This window comes from Spea bombifrons, chromosome 3 (genome assembly GCF_027358695.1).
Source record: "Spea bombifrons isolate aSpeBom1 chromosome 3, aSpeBom1.2.pri, whole genome shotgun sequence".
NCBI lineage: Eukaryota > Metazoa > Chordata > Amphibia > Anura > Pelobatidae > Spea > Spea bombifrons.
The window spans coordinates 103,226,047-103,242,093 of NC_071089.1; the positions used below are offsets into that span (position 1 = coordinate 103,226,047).

The window sequence follows — 16,047 nt, forward strand, 5'->3', positions numbered from 1 at the left end:
CATTATTCAGGGGGAACTGGGGTGTTGACTAAAGTACTTTTTTCATGAAATCAGTGTCTTTTATTTACTAAAATCCTTTAACCATCCTGAAACACCAGCCTAGAAAATGGGTGTTTAAGCCCCGCCCCAAAGAAGACGCCATGTAGCTCCTCCCCCTGTGGACCAACTCCTCCCTCTTACTGCAGCGTTTTAAAGCCGCTTTTTCATGCTCTGGAGGGCAGGTGACGCTGTTTCCCTGTCAACATACCCCATGTAGTTGTCGACGTATTTTACGTCCTCATTCTTGACAATACATTCCTGATGATTAACCCCTCAATGCTCCCTACAATATCGTATAGAACCAACCAATCTCTAATAGGCGTGGCTTTATTTCGCGGGGAGGGGCTGGCATGAAGTCCTGCCCCGTACCTGGCAGACAGAGTTTGTGCTGTATGGAAGTTTCCATAGAAACAGCGTTTTAGTGTTAGAGCTTCCTCCGTGTCTGTGGGCTGACGATCCGTCTGCCTTTTAGAGCTCCCTCGGGTAGTGGGGCACTCGCACGATATCGGGTAACTATTTGGGGGTTACTTTCATTATGAGGTTTATATAATTAGAGCAAGTTTCTGTACTGGCTTTAAGTGATGTCAGAAAGTCAAAACAGCAAACTCTGTAGCTGCTGTGGATTACAACACCTATTACCCTCGGAAAGCCATAGATTGGCAGTAGTGCTCCAGTTCGAGGTATAAGTCAGTTATATGCCCCCATTCTGCTTTTGGGAACAAATTTTGATTTTTTTTACGTTATTGTTATTTTTGGTGCAAGTATCTGAAAATAGACATTATTTTTAAACAGTATTCTAAAGGTTTGAAATATGTTTCTTTTTCCCAAGAGGAAAGGATTTGGGGTCAGTGTTGTAAGACTTATCACTCCCTGTGCAGCTTCTGAAATGTTCCAGGAGATATTGTGTGCTAAAGAGTAATTGTCCTTTCTATAGCAGACAGACATAAAGAGGGGATCCAGATAAAGCCAAGGATGCCGTGTAATGTAAGTATTCTCAGTTAAACATAAGCATATTGAGCAATCATTATTATTATTATTGTCATTATTTTTATTATTGTTGTTATTACTTTTATTTATTTAGAGTGTGCTGATCATAGTTGATAAGTGGCTTAATTGCTATTTGTATATATTATATCAGCTTTAAAGACAAAGAACACCAATTTGATGGCATGGAATTTAGTGGCGTGTAAAATTCCGAAGAGTTGCACTACTTGGTGAAGCGTGATCGCCAAAGCCCATAGGATGGGTGTAATTCGTGACAAGAAGAGCCAAAAAAAGGGCAAGCCAGGAGAACGGAAATTAGCAGACGCTGCCACCCTAAAGAAGTTTTTGAAGCGATATGAGAGTCACTGCTCACAGACCCAGTCCCTGGCCAGTTCAACGATCACACGGGCCCTTAAAGAATGCATCCAGAATGGGAGCCGTTATGTAAAGGTGTTTTTTTTATAATATTGGTAACCTGCCGCTATATACATTGCTTCTAGACCCTACGTGTAATACATGAAGACGCTGTTCCATCTAGTCCAGGCATGTCCAAAGTCCGGCCCGCGGGCCAATTGCGGCCCGCGTTCCGGACTGATGCGGCCCCCAAGTGAGCCACGGGACTTGGCGTCATCAGCCGGCGCAGGGAGAAGGAAAGCGCGAGATCTGGGCTTTCCTTCTCCCTGCGCCGGCACACACAGCCACACAGCGGTGGGCGCGGCTTCAGTGTTGTGCGCCGGGATCTGACAACAAACCCCGGCGCACAACAGCTGTTGCCGCGCGGATCGCAAGGGAGCAGTATCGGAGGTATTTACCGGACATCCGGCTTAAAATCACTCAAGGGAGCCGGATGTCCGGTAAAGACCTCCGATACTGCTCCCTTGCGATCCGCTCGGCAACAGCTGTTGTGCGCCGGGGTTTGTTGTCAGAAACCGGCGCACAGCACTGAAGCCGCGCCCACCGCTGTCCGTGCCCTCTGAACCCCGTGGCCTCGGAAGAAGAAGGAAGAACTGAAGAAGAAGAAGAGGAGCGAAGAGCAGGAAAAGGAGCTGTAAGGAGAAAAGAGGAAAGGTAGGAAAGCATACAGTGAGAGTGGATTGGTATATGTGTGTGGATTGGTGTATGTGTGTGGATTGGTGTATGTGTGTGGATTGGTATGTGTGTGTGGATTGGTGTATGTGTGTGGATTGGTGTATATGTGTGGATTGGTGTATGTGTGTGGATTGGTGTATGTGTGTGGATTGGTGTATATGTGTGGATTAGTGTATATGTGTGGATTGGTATGTGTGTGGATTGGTATGTGTGTGGATTGGTATATATGTGTGGATTGGTATATATGTGTGGATTAGTGTATGTGTGTGGATTGGTATGTGTGGATTGGTGTATGTGTGTGGATTGGTGTATGTGTGTGGATTGGTGTATGTGTGTGGAGTGGATTGGTGTATGTGTGTGGATTAGTATATGTGTGGATTGGTATGCGTGTGGATTGGTAAATGTGTGAGAGTGATGGGTGTTATGCTGTACCATTTCCAATGTATTTTTCATTATATAATTATGCTCTAAAGTACATCATAACTCCCATCACTCTATACTGTTCTATACAGTGGCAGAGCTGGGAGACAGAGGCCTTGCACCCCCACCGCAGGACTCCTGAAAGGTAAGTGAACTTCAAAGAGGGAGAGGGTAGATAGTTAGGAGGGGTAGATAGGGAGAAGGGAGTGAGAAGGGGTAGATAGGGCAGAAGGGAGCGAGAAGGGGTAGATAAGGCAATCATACTCCTATCATGCCAAGTCTGCGACTGCCTCCTGGAATCTGGGTATGCCTGGGCATGATAGGAATGTGATTGCTGTTAACAATTATATATATATATATATATATATATATATTGTTATTTAATTGTTTTGTCCTATTTTGGTGTGTTACTTACTTTAAATAAAAGTATTAGATTTTTTTTATGGTGTGTGTGGGGGGTCATATTCAGTTTCGGCCAGGTAGTTTTAAAGTGTGTGGGGGGGGGTGCCACATACAGGATCCGCCCCGGGTGCCAAATACTCTAGGTACGCCCCTGCACTCCCCTACACAATTTCTTCATCAGATGCCCTTGTGGCTGTGTGTGCCGGCGCAGGGAGAAGGAAAGCCCAAATCTTGCGATCTCGGACGTCGCTAGATTTGGGCTTTCCTTCTCCCTGCGCCGGCACACACAGCCACAAGGGCATCTGATGAAGAAATTGTAGGCAGTGGCGGAACTACCGGGGTCGCGACTGCGACCGGGCCCTGGAGTTCTGCCAGTCAGGGGGGCCCAAGGGGTGCTGAGCGGTTGCTGAAAAAGGAGAGTGAGAAAGGGATAGATGTGGTATGCCGTTTTCAATAAACTTTGCATAAAATAGTTAATTTGCATTTCATTTTAATGGTTCAGAAAATGTCAGGCAAAATGGTCGGCCCTCGCACATGTTCACTTCATCAAATCTGGCACTCTTCGAAAAAAGTTTGGACATGCCTGATCTAGTCTATTGAAAGTAACACTTTTGTAAGTAAATGCAGCATTTATTCCTCAGCCAGTTCTGCTCAATGGCCTAACCCTCCTCATAATTAATTCTAAGAGATATTCTGTTGCCACAGAAGCTGAAAAAACTTCTTGAGCGCCTTTGTGTAATGAAAGCACAATGTGAGGACATCAAATGGCAGATCTGCTGTGGGTTATATACTAGAGAGTGCATTTCTTTACATGGAACAGCACCTTTATCCGATGCAGGTTGAGAGTATTAAGAGGGTGCATCGAATACTTATCTGTAGAAGTGAAGAGTGTTTAAGGTTAGAATAAGTAGAGGGATGTCTGACAGGATGGGGCAGATAATTCCAGAAAAGAGGCACAGCATGGGTATTGGGTAATGTCCTCGTTTGACATCTGGAAAGGGTTATTTCAGTTAAAGAGTGAAGAGGGCAGTCAGGAGAACATTTGGATAGAAGAACAGAGATATGGGGAGTGCAGAGTTGTTAAAGGCTCTGTGGGTGAGGAGTTTACATTTTATTTTGGAGGGTATAGAGTCAGTGGGGGGGGACTTGCACTGTGGGGCAGTAGATGAAAATTGATGGGATAAGGAAACGAGTCTGGTAGAGGTTTTCATGAATGGTTTGGAGCCGTGAAAGGTCGGAGATAGGGAGGCCCATTAGTAGGGAGTTAAAATAATCCAGAAGGAGTATTACAAGGGGATGGATAAGTATTTTAGCCGTTTCTTGTGCGAGGAAAGGACATATATTGAGCAGGATTTGGTGAACAGGGCGATAACAGGTGTGACACCAAGGCTGTTGGATCGATTGAGGTACAGTGATGGAGATACCAGCAACTGGGATAGAGGAGACAAGGGAACAACCAGAGGCTCAGGCATGGAGATGTTCATGATAGTTAATCTTGTATTCGGTGGCATAGAGTACAGGCCATGTGTTGGCTGGGGACTGATCAAGCAGTGATCCATGTTTCTACAGATCGTACTGTCACGTCCAGAAAATCTCCCAGAACATTCCCCTCCTGTCCTCTTGCAGCCGTTGCTGATGTCAATAAGGGATGAGCGTTATATGCTGGGAACGGACCTCTGTGTGTGGGGGATCCCCCTCACTAATCAGGATACCGCTAGCCTTGTAAGTGTGCTTGTCTATAAATGTAACAAGTAATATACGTGTTTTTTGAAAAGGAAAAAAAAATATGAAAACCTTCAGTATTTAGTAGTGTTGGGAGGAACATTAAAAAAGCCAATTAATAGTTTTTTTGGAATTGGAATTGACATTTCATCCAATTGCAGGCGATATTACTGGAGCTGAGTGGCAGAACTTCCTATCCGTTTTGCAAACTGGAAGCCATAGACTGCAGAATGGATGCGTGGTCAGTGGAACGGCTGGGGAAAGCCATCAGACTCAGCCAGTTGACTTCTATTTGTTTGGATTACAATGAGTAAGAGATATTGGTAAATTCATATTTCTAGATAATTGTTAAATGTTGGTATTGCACTGGAAGGTTTCCAAACATCACACAAAGTTCTGCTGGCGATTCCACTTGCATATCACTGGATTTATGTGAGTACCTGATGTCATTAAATTAAAACCCTAAGACCATTATCATGTCATAGTTTCAAGGTTTCTTCAACATGATGTCAGTATAGGCATTATATCCCAGGGGTAGTGTAGCAAACATCAGCTCTGCACCTGCGTATTAGGATGATGCAGCAGCGATGGTCCAAATCTCTGTTCTAAACTCTTGCCAATCCTCTCTTTCTCTCTCGCTGTGCATTAGATTGCCGAGTATGACATCATGACCCGCAGTCTCTGAGGCAAGCAGTGAAAAACAAATTGATAGCACCCCTTAATCCAAAACTAAATGACGAAGCAGACTCAACTGCATGAGTATGGGTTGGAGAAGGAAAATATAGAGTGGTTTCGACATGAAGCTTTTTGCTAACTTTTTGCAAAAGCTCATAACGGCAGTGACCGGTGATGGATCGAGGATAATATGGGTTTATTTATACCATACACATTGATAGAATACTGCTAAAAATGTATAAATATTGCCAGGTTTATAGCAAGTGCATGCTTACTCTATGTAACAACTCATTATTTTAAATTGCAATGTCTTTAATTAAACAATATATCGCAGTATTGATTACAGTCAATTTGAACAGCATTTTCTTCTTGTTTATCAGCTTGAAAGACAGAGGGATCCAAGGACTTGTTCAGGGTCTTCAAGGAAACAAGAGGCTTACGTGTCTGAGTCTGTGTTACTGTAACCTGGGACCCGACAGCGGCGGGCTGCTGGGGAAAGTTTTAGAGGGGACCGCTGTCAGGTAACACAGTTCTCTCTTGTTGCTTTATTATAGGTACATTCTAAACATATCCTTGCTTTTTGCTTGTCCTTCACCGCTGATGCAACAGGAAGGTATGAGGTCACAGGAGAGAAAACAGAACCAGAATAAAGAATCAAATAAAAAGTGAACCAATATGTCAGCTTCTTACTTTAGAAATATGTTTCCTGGTTCATTTTTAGGCTGGGATATCGGATATCGTATTTAGTTGGCTTGTAGATTTGGACCATGCCTTCAGGTCTCTGAACAAACAGGGAATCTCAAATATCTTTACTACACTGCACTGTCCTTGTCTGTGCTTGGGATGTAATATCTAATGTGCAGTGCCTTATGGTAAATTACGCTGTATGACCAAATGTATTGGGACAACCCTCCTAATTATTGAGTTCAGGTGTTTCAGCCACATCCATTGCTAACAGGTGTATAAAACAGACCGGGAACACTGAGTGCTGAAGATTGTAGCGCATAAAAATCACCTGTCCTCTGTAGCATCTCTCACTACAAACTACTTCTGGAGGCAACATCGGCACAAAAAGTGAGCTTCATGAAATGGGTTTCCATAGCCATGCAGCTGCGCAAAAGTGGAGGATCACTGATCCTGAGGAACGTTGATTGTGAGCCATGCCTTCTCATCCGACATCAGTGCCTAACCTTACTATTGTTTTTGTGAGCTCTTTTTATTGTACTGGCAGAAATTTCCATAGAAGCGCTCCAACATCTTGTGCAAAGCCTTCCCAGAATAGTGGAGGCTGTTATACAGAGAGGGGGGACCAACTACATATTAAGGTCTATGGTTTTGGAATAGGATGTCCAGCAAGCTCATATAGGTTTGATATCCATATACGTTTGGTCATATAATGTAGCGATGACTTTTATGATCCTCTTGGAGGTTTTGCCTCTGTGGCAGAAAAATTGAATATGACTTTACATGAGAGCAGTGCAAATGATAAATGTCTGGGTTTCAGATAGACAGAGGCTGTTTCCTTTTGCCCCACAACATTTGAAGTACATGATGCTGGCCATTCCTAATGAATAGATAGAATGTCTTTGTGTCCAACACATGTGTCATGTGACTACTCATGATGTCACAACAAATGCAACTTTTCAGCCCACTTTGGCCCTTGTCAGTGTTTAGCTGTCATGGAATCATTTGCCCTGCTCTGACTATATGTTCGGAGTAAACACCTCCATGTTCTCTTGCTATGACCTACCAGGCAGATCATGTCTGTCTTGCAGCGAGTTGTACCTGGATGGAAACGACTTGCAATGCTCTGGGGCTGTGGATCTCATTACCGCCATTGCAGAACATGCCCAGAGCTTGTCTTCAGAGGAGGCCAACGTGATGGGAACTAAACTGGCGCATCAGATACTGGAAGGTAATTTTTACTTAAACGTTTATTTTTAAACACATTTTTTTTAATAATGTATATGAAAATAAGCCATGAACTAGTTATGAGGCGACGAGGGAGATCTCTCCTAACCAGACCGCTAGAGAACTGCACCCAGCTGGCATAATACATCATGTTTCAGGGTATTAAGATACAGAGTGCTGAGATATGATGTGAGGATGGCGGCGAGGGCAGTGCCCTGACTGAGGCATAGGGCAGCACCCAACACATGCCTGACCAAAGGGCATTACTACTTACCAGAAAGCAAACATACATTAAAAACAAAGACACAAAAAACAAAGCAGCTTTTAGGGTTGTCTTGTACATTGGTGTGTGACAGCAGATCATAACCCCATCTAGTCTTCCTATTTCTCCTGTAAAACCCTCAAACCCTTATTCAGCCTCCTCGTACATTCCGGATAGCGTTATGCGTATCCCATGCAGGTTAGTAGCACTTCTAACTTTCCTGATGGGAACCGATTTTGTGTGGACACTGACGCTATCTTTTTGAGCAGCAGATCAAAGTGTCGGAATTTACACGGTGGTCTCGGGACAACAAGCAAATACAGAAGACCCTGAGAATACAACCAAAAAAATCACCACGAAAAAGAAACCGAAAAGGAAAGGTGCTAATTGTACCATTATTTTCACTTTAGTCTCTTTATTCAAAGGTGTATGTCTATTATGTTCTACCAGATCAGATTCTTCAAAAAAGTATATTTTACCTTATATAAGTATATGATGTTATATTCATAAAACTTTACAAACAGCATCATCTAAGGTTAGAGGAAAAGGGGTCAGGGCAGATAAGATGTGGAATTTCGTGGAATCAGTCAATGCTTTAAAAAAAAAAATACGGATGCGTTTCTTGTGAACACAGACTTTTATGGTTAGAGTGATTAACGTGTACCACAGGTAGTATTGATCCAGGGAAAATCCAATTGCCTTTGAAGTCAAGAGGGACAAGAAAAGTCTAATTTGATTTTTTTCCCCTTCTTGAGGTCAACAGATATGGAACTTAGAATGGTTGAGCTTAATGGACCTTAAAGGGACACTCCAGCCATCAGATGCACTTATACATAATGCATATGATAGCTACATGGTCTCTTTACATTTTCATCTGGTCCATTTGGAGATGCAGAAAACGTTGCAGAATCCCCTTAAATGCGTTTCTTCCCCAGCTCCAAGCTAATTGCCCTGCAGGTCCTGTACTCACCTCCAGTCCGCTTCAGCGCTGGCTCTGGTGTACACTGTGTGCAGGGATCTGTGTAGCCCCCAGTGCGCATGTGTAAAGTCTTCCCATTCATTTTAATGGGTGCACTTTTCTGCCAGTGACAGCGTCAAGCAGCCAATCAGTGGCAAGAAATTCTATTCCATCATTTTGGAAAAATGCATATTAAAGTACTTACAGAGGATTGGGGTTACTCACAGAGTACTTTAACATGTATTCTTCTATAGGAGGGGAGTTAGAGACATTAGACTGTCCCTTAGAGTCTTTTTTAACCTCTGTAACTATCTAATACCATCATAGTGAGATGTGGGATTACAAGAGTGCACGAGGCTCCCATTTTCTGCAGTGTTTATGTTGCCATTTCTTGCCATAACTTATGTTTGTTGGGATTTATAACCTCCATGTTTCTTAGGGTCAAAGAAGAAGCGCACATCTGTTCCAGAGCCAGGGCCGTGGGTGAGCAAGTTACACCTAGCAGATAATGGGATTGATTCAAGGGGAACAGAAGGAGAAATTGGGGTGCTGGAATTTGTCCAATTACTGGGCTGGTGAGTACTTGATAGCTCATGTAACCTACTGTTACTTGCACCAAGGTCCTTTACCAAAGACTTTTACCCAGGACTAGGAAATAATTGGTAAGATATTAAAATAAATCCTTTTTTGCAACTACAATGTATTTGGTCAATTTGTTAAGGTCAATTCTTTGTGAATAAATCCCATAAAGTCTAAATCATGATAAACTGCTTCATAAGTAATAGATTATTAACATGCCAAATTGTTAAGATTTCTGTGATTAGTATGTACTATCCTGAAAACTGTGACTCTGCCTCTTTAATACTTTGCCTTGAGTTACCTGCAAGGGATAGAATTACCTTGTATTACAAAGTCAAGATGTCCTACAGCCAGTGCTAAAGCATGGACAGAGTTCAGGAAGGAAATGGAGCTGATTTAAACTCATGTTTGAGCATCAAAATGTCAGAGGTTTGGTATAAACTGCCTGTTGCTGGTGGTTATTATTCCAGTCTTATCCGCTATTCCAAGCAGCTCTCTGAACTCAACCTAGATGACAACTGCCTGGGAGAGCTTCCAGCCAGCGATCTCCTGGAAGCATTGACTGAAAGAAATAAAGGTAGGACGAGAAGATACAGATGCGATCGTACAACGCCATACACAGGCTTGGCAACATACCTAGCCCCGCTGTGTACAACTTGTGAACGTTCAACTCATTTTACGTACATGGAGTCAGAAAATTCCTTTTGATCCGATTCCCTCTCTTGCTCTAAAACAGCATATTTTGACTCACATAAAAGTTCCATATTTCCATTTTATTTGTTTCGAATTTCCATATTATAAAGAGAAAAGAAGTGACAAAACAAAGGGAGTTTGATTGGGATAATTCAAATAAAAAATGTACTTTTGCACAAAATTGCATGCTGTAGAGTGCACCGGAGTCACTTCAATGTGCATTAAATATACATAGGTTAGGGCTACGGTGATTATTTACAGAAGCTTTTTTTTTTTATTGTGGGAAACATAACAACATGATAGTGTATTTGGATTTCTTTCTGTTCTATCCGCAGGTAAACTTCCCCGCTTGAAAATTAAAATCACAACCCAGCTTCCTTCAGCTACATTTAAAGCCATCCTAAAACAGAGCGGAAAACTGAAAGTCTCCAAAAAGAAAAGAAAAAAGAAGGTACTTTTATATTGTACTTTGTACAAAAGCAGCAGAAAACGATTTTGCCTGTTTCTAAACATATCAAACTCAGATAGTTGTAGGCAAGTTAAACAGCCTTCCAGTAGAAGTGGTAGCGCATGGGATACACATAAGGCTATCGTGAATCTAAAACAAGATCAAGGATGAAAGTAAGAGTTTAGGTTTTTTTTATAGCAAGATAAAATTTGGGCAATTCTTTTATCTGCCGTCATATTCTTGTGTAACCCACGGCACAGTAATGCCCAGCATCAAGCGTGAGGAGCCAGTGGGATCTCGCTTCCCCGGGCTCTTTTCTTGTCTCGGAATTAAGTGGTATTTTGCACCAGACGTGGACAGCACTAGATAGCCACAGGTCCAGGGCACACTTTGGTAGGAGAACTACAAGGCTGTCTGGCATTGAGAGCTTTGTCACCCCTGCTTCCACGTGAGACCCGGGTTCTCACATTTTATTTGGCTGATTAATTCATTTTATTTTACAGAAACATTAAGGAACGGTTAACGAGCAAGACATGGATCGGTAAACAAAGAAGAATGATCTCCCTGAATGACCTCACATTTTGAGACCTTCTGATATCTGTCCAGACAGTATTGATTTTACTAAGAAACATGGTTTCCCAATGACTCTTGTTTATAAGGCTGCCAGAACCAGCTTTTTCCAAAGACAATAAAAGTAAATCCTGCAGCATGTAGTTAAGATGATTACTTTTAGTGTCATACAGGTATAAAAGGTTTCTAATGCATGTAAATGACTTATCCAAATCTCTGAATGTCATGCTGGTTGTACTAAAGGGACACGCCAGCCATGAGTGTTCTCTTTAAGGACTGAATTAGCCTCTGAACCGGTACAGGGTGCTTGCGGTGAAATGTCAGAGGCTGCTTTATAGGGTGCCTAGATGAACACATCACATCAGGTTAACTCTGCAGCTACTTCACATTTATTGTCTGTGATGTCAAGGAAAGTATACAAGTGATGTATATATAAATAATGCTTTGTAGCAACATACAGGAAAATACTCATTCAAGATAATCTCGCCTTAATTTTCCTTTGTTTGTGAGTTAATGTTGCTTGAAGAGTTTTAGAGAATATAAAACAGAGTAGTAAAGATTAATAAATCAATACAAAAGGGAATCCATTGGCCAACCTGCAATCACGCATAATGTAGATGGAACAAGACATACAGTATAAATGCATATGCAATAACTATACTTCCCCTAATCACCTGTCGGGAGATTGTTAAACGGGAGGTCCCTTAATGAGAGAATTACTCACCGCTGAACAACACTTCCCCATCTTATAGACTTCATGTTCCTGACCTCGGGCCGCACAAAGATGCACACTCTTGTCTGAGTGCAAGACGTTTTTGTGCTTCGCTTCATATGTAAACAAAAAATACATTAAGATAATTTATGTGCCCATTTTAATTTTAACACTATTTTTAGATGGGGGTGATCCATGGTCTAACTAAAGAGGAATAGTTAGGAGTCATGACATGTAGTATAAAGTGCTCTGCCGGAAATAAGACATACCGGTATATATATATATCTGCTGTCGTGATGTAACCAGAGTTCTGCAATAGATGGATGCTGTTAAGCATGAATCAGTATATATATTAGGTTGATGTAAATTAAGAGGCCAGCCAATTGCAGGTAAATCTGCATCCTCCCTGGTGGCTGGCTTTAGCCATCATCATTATCAACGTATTCGGTACTCAATACTCAACATGCTTAAATGTGAAATTATTTAAAAATGTCCTATTTAAGCTATTTTAATGTGTCCAATAAATGAACGTGTGATGTGTACTGAGAGAGAAAGCTGTGTGGCAGACAGACACGGTGCATCTACAAACGAATCCTGCATTAAATGGTTTTATCATTATCACAGAAATGAAAAATCATTCACACAACATGCAGTAACAGAAAAGGCCAGCAGGCGGCACTACAGGATTCGCACATAATGGAAAGCGCTCTACCTGCTGGACATCCCTGGTCACTGTTCCTCTTCTCCTTGACTATTAGACTCCTCCGCCGCTATTGCGTCCTCCGTAGTCCCGCCCAAAGCACCCAGTCTAATTGGCTGTTACTTCGCGATTCGTTTGGCTGATTGGTGATACTTATAACACAGACGTTGGGATTGGCTCTTGGAAGGATCCGCCCTTGACTGATATGGCTGTTTTGTAGTAGAACTACGGACCGGCACAAAGATGTTCTCCCTGAAGAAATGGAACGCGGTGGCGATGTGGAGCTGGGACGTGGAGTGCGATACATGCGCGATATGTCGCGTCCAGGTTATGGGTAAGCGAGACAGGGCGCTGGGGCTTCTGGGAGGGGAAGATAAAAGTCGTGTCAGGGATTTTACGCCTATTATAAAATATGTAATCATGTAACTATATATATATATAAAACATATGTTATAATACAGTAAACAGTCTGCGTGGATATGTTTGGTGCATGTGCACAGACCTGTATAAATTCACTATTTGATTGCAGCTAGTAGTAGGCCTACACTGTAAGGATGCTGACCCTGAAGCTCTGGGTCGCAGAGCACTATGGGAAACGTAGTCCGCAGGTCCTGGGGTTTGTGATGTGCCTTGTGCAGGTCAGAAGATGATCATTGAGCTCCCTCGTAAAGGGGAACTCCACTTTTTTACCCCGGTGTGGGCAGTAACACTTCCACAGCCTCGTCACTGACACTAGTGTCCAGGGATGGCAGTTTTCTGTAAACTCCCTAACCAGGAGAGGGAACATTGATTTGGGTCCCGAAAAGGAACTTCTGGATTAAAGAGGGGTGACTGGGAGTATTTCTATAAAACAGAACAGAGAATCTTCGGGGAATCTCCCCTTGTCTGACCCGCACCCCTACAACGGCAGCCCGAGCTGCTGGTAACAGAGAGGGAGAGAATGTAACAGTATTAAGGAATATCGTTATATGGACACAATTACACTTACGATTTGTATCTTAAATAAAAACGATAAAGCCGTAATCCGAGATAGAAACTCTACCTGTGGTCCGGCGATTCTTGCCACTGATTGGCTGCTGGAGGTGAGTATATCACATGCAGCGAAACGTGTTCAGCCAATCAGAATAGAAAATAGCTGTGGAGGGAGACAGGGACAAAAGTTTATGGGGGGATTCTGTAGTACCCCCATGCATTTGGAAGGACACCACAGAAATGTAAAGGTACAGCACACTGTGGTGCATTAAAGTTTACCTTTAAGTTTTAAATGTTCTATCATAACACACCGGCGGTATTACTGTGCCCGGTCTGGGCAGAGGAGGTAATCACACAGAAAAATTTAAAATATTGCTTATCTAAGACCGATTGTACCGCTGATTAATTGATGGAAATCTGGTTTGGGCTCCCTTCTACAGTTTGGAAGCAGAATTTTACTGTTGTCATCCCTGCCTGTTATTGGCCAAAAAGTGTTACTGTTCCCTCATTTTGTTGACGATGTTGATATTATGGGAAGGTATTAAATGGTATTTGTGTTTATTTTCAGATGCCTGCCTGCGTTGCCAAGCTGAGAACAAGCAGGAGGATTGTGTAGGTAAGTTAAACACAGGCAATGTCTAGCTAATTCCCGTATCGGTTGCGTATGGACTAACACAGGCTTTTACAAACTTTTTGTTGTTGGCAGGGAGACAAAACATGTAAATGCCGTTTTTGGGGGGGTTTGAAGATTGCATACACACGGTAAACCTCAATGTCTGTGTGGCCAGGGTACATTCCCTCTTGGGCTACCATGCTGTACGTGCGCGGTTCTGTGACATCGCGTTATGCGACACCTTTAAAAACCTGCAACTCCAGTGTAACATCTCTTGCCTTCTGGGTACAATGTATCCTGCCTCCTGCCGTCTAGAGATACCTCAATGATTTTGTTTTTATTTTAAATAGTATTATATGGACGTATATGTTGCTTTGCAGTTAAATTAAAATCAATGGCCTGACGCTGTACGGAAAGTAATGCGGACATTGACCTTTAGAATATGACTTCTATGACGGAGCGCCGGCGTGACATGACCTTCCAGTGCTTCCGTGGCAGGAAAGCGGCCCCATGTGCATTTGCATGTGTAAATCTCCTGCATGGCAAATAGAGTGGGAGTTTTCACAATCTCCCAATGTATTCGCAAGGGGGACGCCATCAATGGTTTAAAGGGGCTTCTCGAGTACATATGGAGTGTAAACAAAAGCCTCTGTAGAATGTTTTATTTAGGTGCACCAGCAGACGTATATCTCACAGGTTTGGGGCTTAGTTGGATTACAGAAAGAATCCTTTCTGTAAGCTGTTGCTGATATTGTAAGAAAATGCTGCTTAACAGAATGGTTAGTACAGTAAATATCTGGAATGGCTGTCAAGTGGATGACTTAAAACTTAAGCAGTTGGTCATTTTTTGACATCACCTTCCATCTATCTATGGGGTATAAACCGCAGTAGTCTCATTATGCAGTAAACGTGGACAGTGTGTTTCCCGAATGCAGCTGAGTTCAGGTATGATGATCCATGTCTGCAATTTAATTACAGAAGCCTGCTAGACACGTTAGGCTTAAGGTTTTGAACAGAAATACTGGTAGGGAAGCAGTGGTGATGTATTTAAAAATATAATGCAGGTGCAACAAATGGTCAATTGCATCCTTACTGAAGTCCCGCTCTGTTTTGTTACAGTCGTATGGGGAGAATGCAACCACTCTTTCCACAACTGCTGCATGTCCCTGTGGGTGAAGCAGAACAACCGATGTCCATTGTGCCAACAGGACTGGGTGGTACAAAGAATAGGCAAATAATCAATGGTGGATCCTCTGGATGTCTTTGCTGCCCCTGCGGAAGGTCTTCTTCACTCAGGAGGTCAACGTTGTGAATTGCTGAAGACCTGTTTGTGGAGATGCCATTTATTGTTCAGTCCTAGCTGCTTGTGTGTATGAAATTTGTGTTCATTTGATCCCGAGTTAACATCTGCAAAGTTCACAACAGTGGAGTTCAACTATAAACCATGGGGAGAAGTATAGTGACTGTCCTATAGCTTCCCAGCTACTGGAGCATGTTCCGGTGGGAATATGTTATTACTTTTATTATATGGATAACTAGCGTTTCCCTGGTGTACCTGCCTCTAAGTGCAGAGTAATCCTAAGGAATTTCTTTGCTTGAATAAAGTTAATTGACAAACTTGGAGGTCTACACTTATTTATTACACATAGTATGTATACTGAAAATGTAGTAGAATGTACAAATTAGTGATAACTGAAGTCTTTAAAATGGCAGAACTATCGGCTACGTAGCCAGTTGGTTCATGTAAGTGAGGTATAGCGGGGACAAGCTGTATAATGTTGTTGCTGTATAATACATAATGAAATGTATGTGCATTTTTCAGGGCTAGGTGACCCTTCTTGGGCGAGGAAACTTGTCATGGTGGGTCCTTCATAGCCTAAAATTGGTTAGAATGTTTTATCAAATTAATGTTTTAAGATAAACCCTAGTATCTTAATTTGTAAGGCAAATTCTTGATTTAAATAGTTAGGGATTCCTCTTGAGAGGAAACCCCAGATCCTGTTTAATGCTATGAACCGTATGCATCAGGAACAGGAACTCTAGTTATTACCTCTCCTATTGTATTGCAGACATTCATTTTTTTGGTAGTAATAGTGGTAAAAATGTAGTTCATGACAGCACTGTTTATGCAAATTATGAAGTATAATGCATGTACAGTAGAGGCCATGCTAGCCTGTACTTTGCATAGTAAAAGTCAGTATTACATGTTCACAGTACATGTGTGTATCGTTTGGCCTCTTAAGTATTTAGATATGCCTTAAGCTGGATGAATTTGCTTATAAACAAGACTATCTATGT

At 42.3% G+C, this 16,047-nt stretch overlaps 2 protein-coding genes and 1 long non-coding RNA gene across 3 annotated transcripts; all 3 read left to right on the forward strand.

Moving 5' to 3' along the window:
* The first annotated feature begins 474 nt into the window (after positions 1-474).
* Positions 475-1,295, forward strand: LOC128484243 (uncharacterized). The gene is made up of 3 exons (XR_008351127.1): positions 475-548; positions 974-1,023; positions 1,178-1,295. It is a non-coding gene; the product is annotated as an uncharacterized LOC128484243 (long non-coding RNA).
* A 10-nt stretch (positions 1,296-1,305) lies between these two features.
* On the forward strand, positions 1,306-10,925 carry LOC128484240 (uncharacterized). The gene is made up of 10 exons (XM_053460569.1): positions 1,306-1,473; positions 4,504-4,656; positions 4,818-4,966; positions 5,712-5,852; positions 7,107-7,246; positions 7,774-7,884; positions 8,902-9,037; positions 9,512-9,618; positions 10,070-10,185; positions 10,686-10,925. Exons 2-10 carry the CDS (start codon positions 4,570-4,572, stop codon positions 10,692-10,694), a joined length of 996 nt encoding a protein of 331 aa, XP_053316544.1. The 5' UTR covers positions 1,306-1,473; positions 4,504-4,569; the 3' UTR covers positions 10,695-10,925.
* A 1,409-nt stretch (positions 10,926-12,334) lies between these two features.
* On the forward strand, positions 12,335-15,369 carry RNF7 (ring finger protein 7). The gene is made up of 3 exons (XM_053460571.1): positions 12,335-12,498; positions 13,705-13,752; positions 14,869-15,369. Exons 1-3 carry the CDS (start codon positions 12,408-12,410, stop codon positions 14,985-14,987), a joined length of 258 nt encoding a protein of 85 aa, XP_053316546.1. The 5' UTR covers positions 12,335-12,407; the 3' UTR covers positions 14,988-15,369.
* Positions 15,370-16,047: the final 678 nt, after the last annotated feature.

Bases quoted from the DNA above. Each gene is read 5' to 3' on its own strand.
- LOC128484240 (XM_053460569.1), top strand. From the start codon at position 4,570: ATGTCAATAAGGGATGAGCGTTATATGCTGGGAACGGACCTCTGTGTG. The intron at 4,967-5,711 runs GTAAGAGATATT...CTTGTTTATCAG, and splicing joins ATTTGTTTGGATTACAATGA to CTTGAAAGACAGAGGGATCC. The intron at 5,853-7,106 runs GTAACACAGTTC...TCTGTCTTGCAG, and splicing joins TTAGAGGGGACCGCTGTCAG to CGAGTTGTACCTGGATGGAA.
- RNF7 (XM_053460571.1), top strand. From the start codon at position 12,408: ATGTTCTCCCTGAAGAAATGGAACGCGGTGGCGATGTGGAGCTGGGAC. The intron at 12,499-13,704 runs GTAAGCGAGACA...GTTTATTTTCAG, and splicing joins ATGTCGCGTCCAGGTTATGG to ATGCCTGCCTGCGTTGCCAA. The intron at 13,753-14,868 runs GTAAGTTAAACA...GTTTTGTTACAG, and splicing joins CAAGCAGGAGGATTGTGTAG to TCGTATGGGGAGAATGCAAC.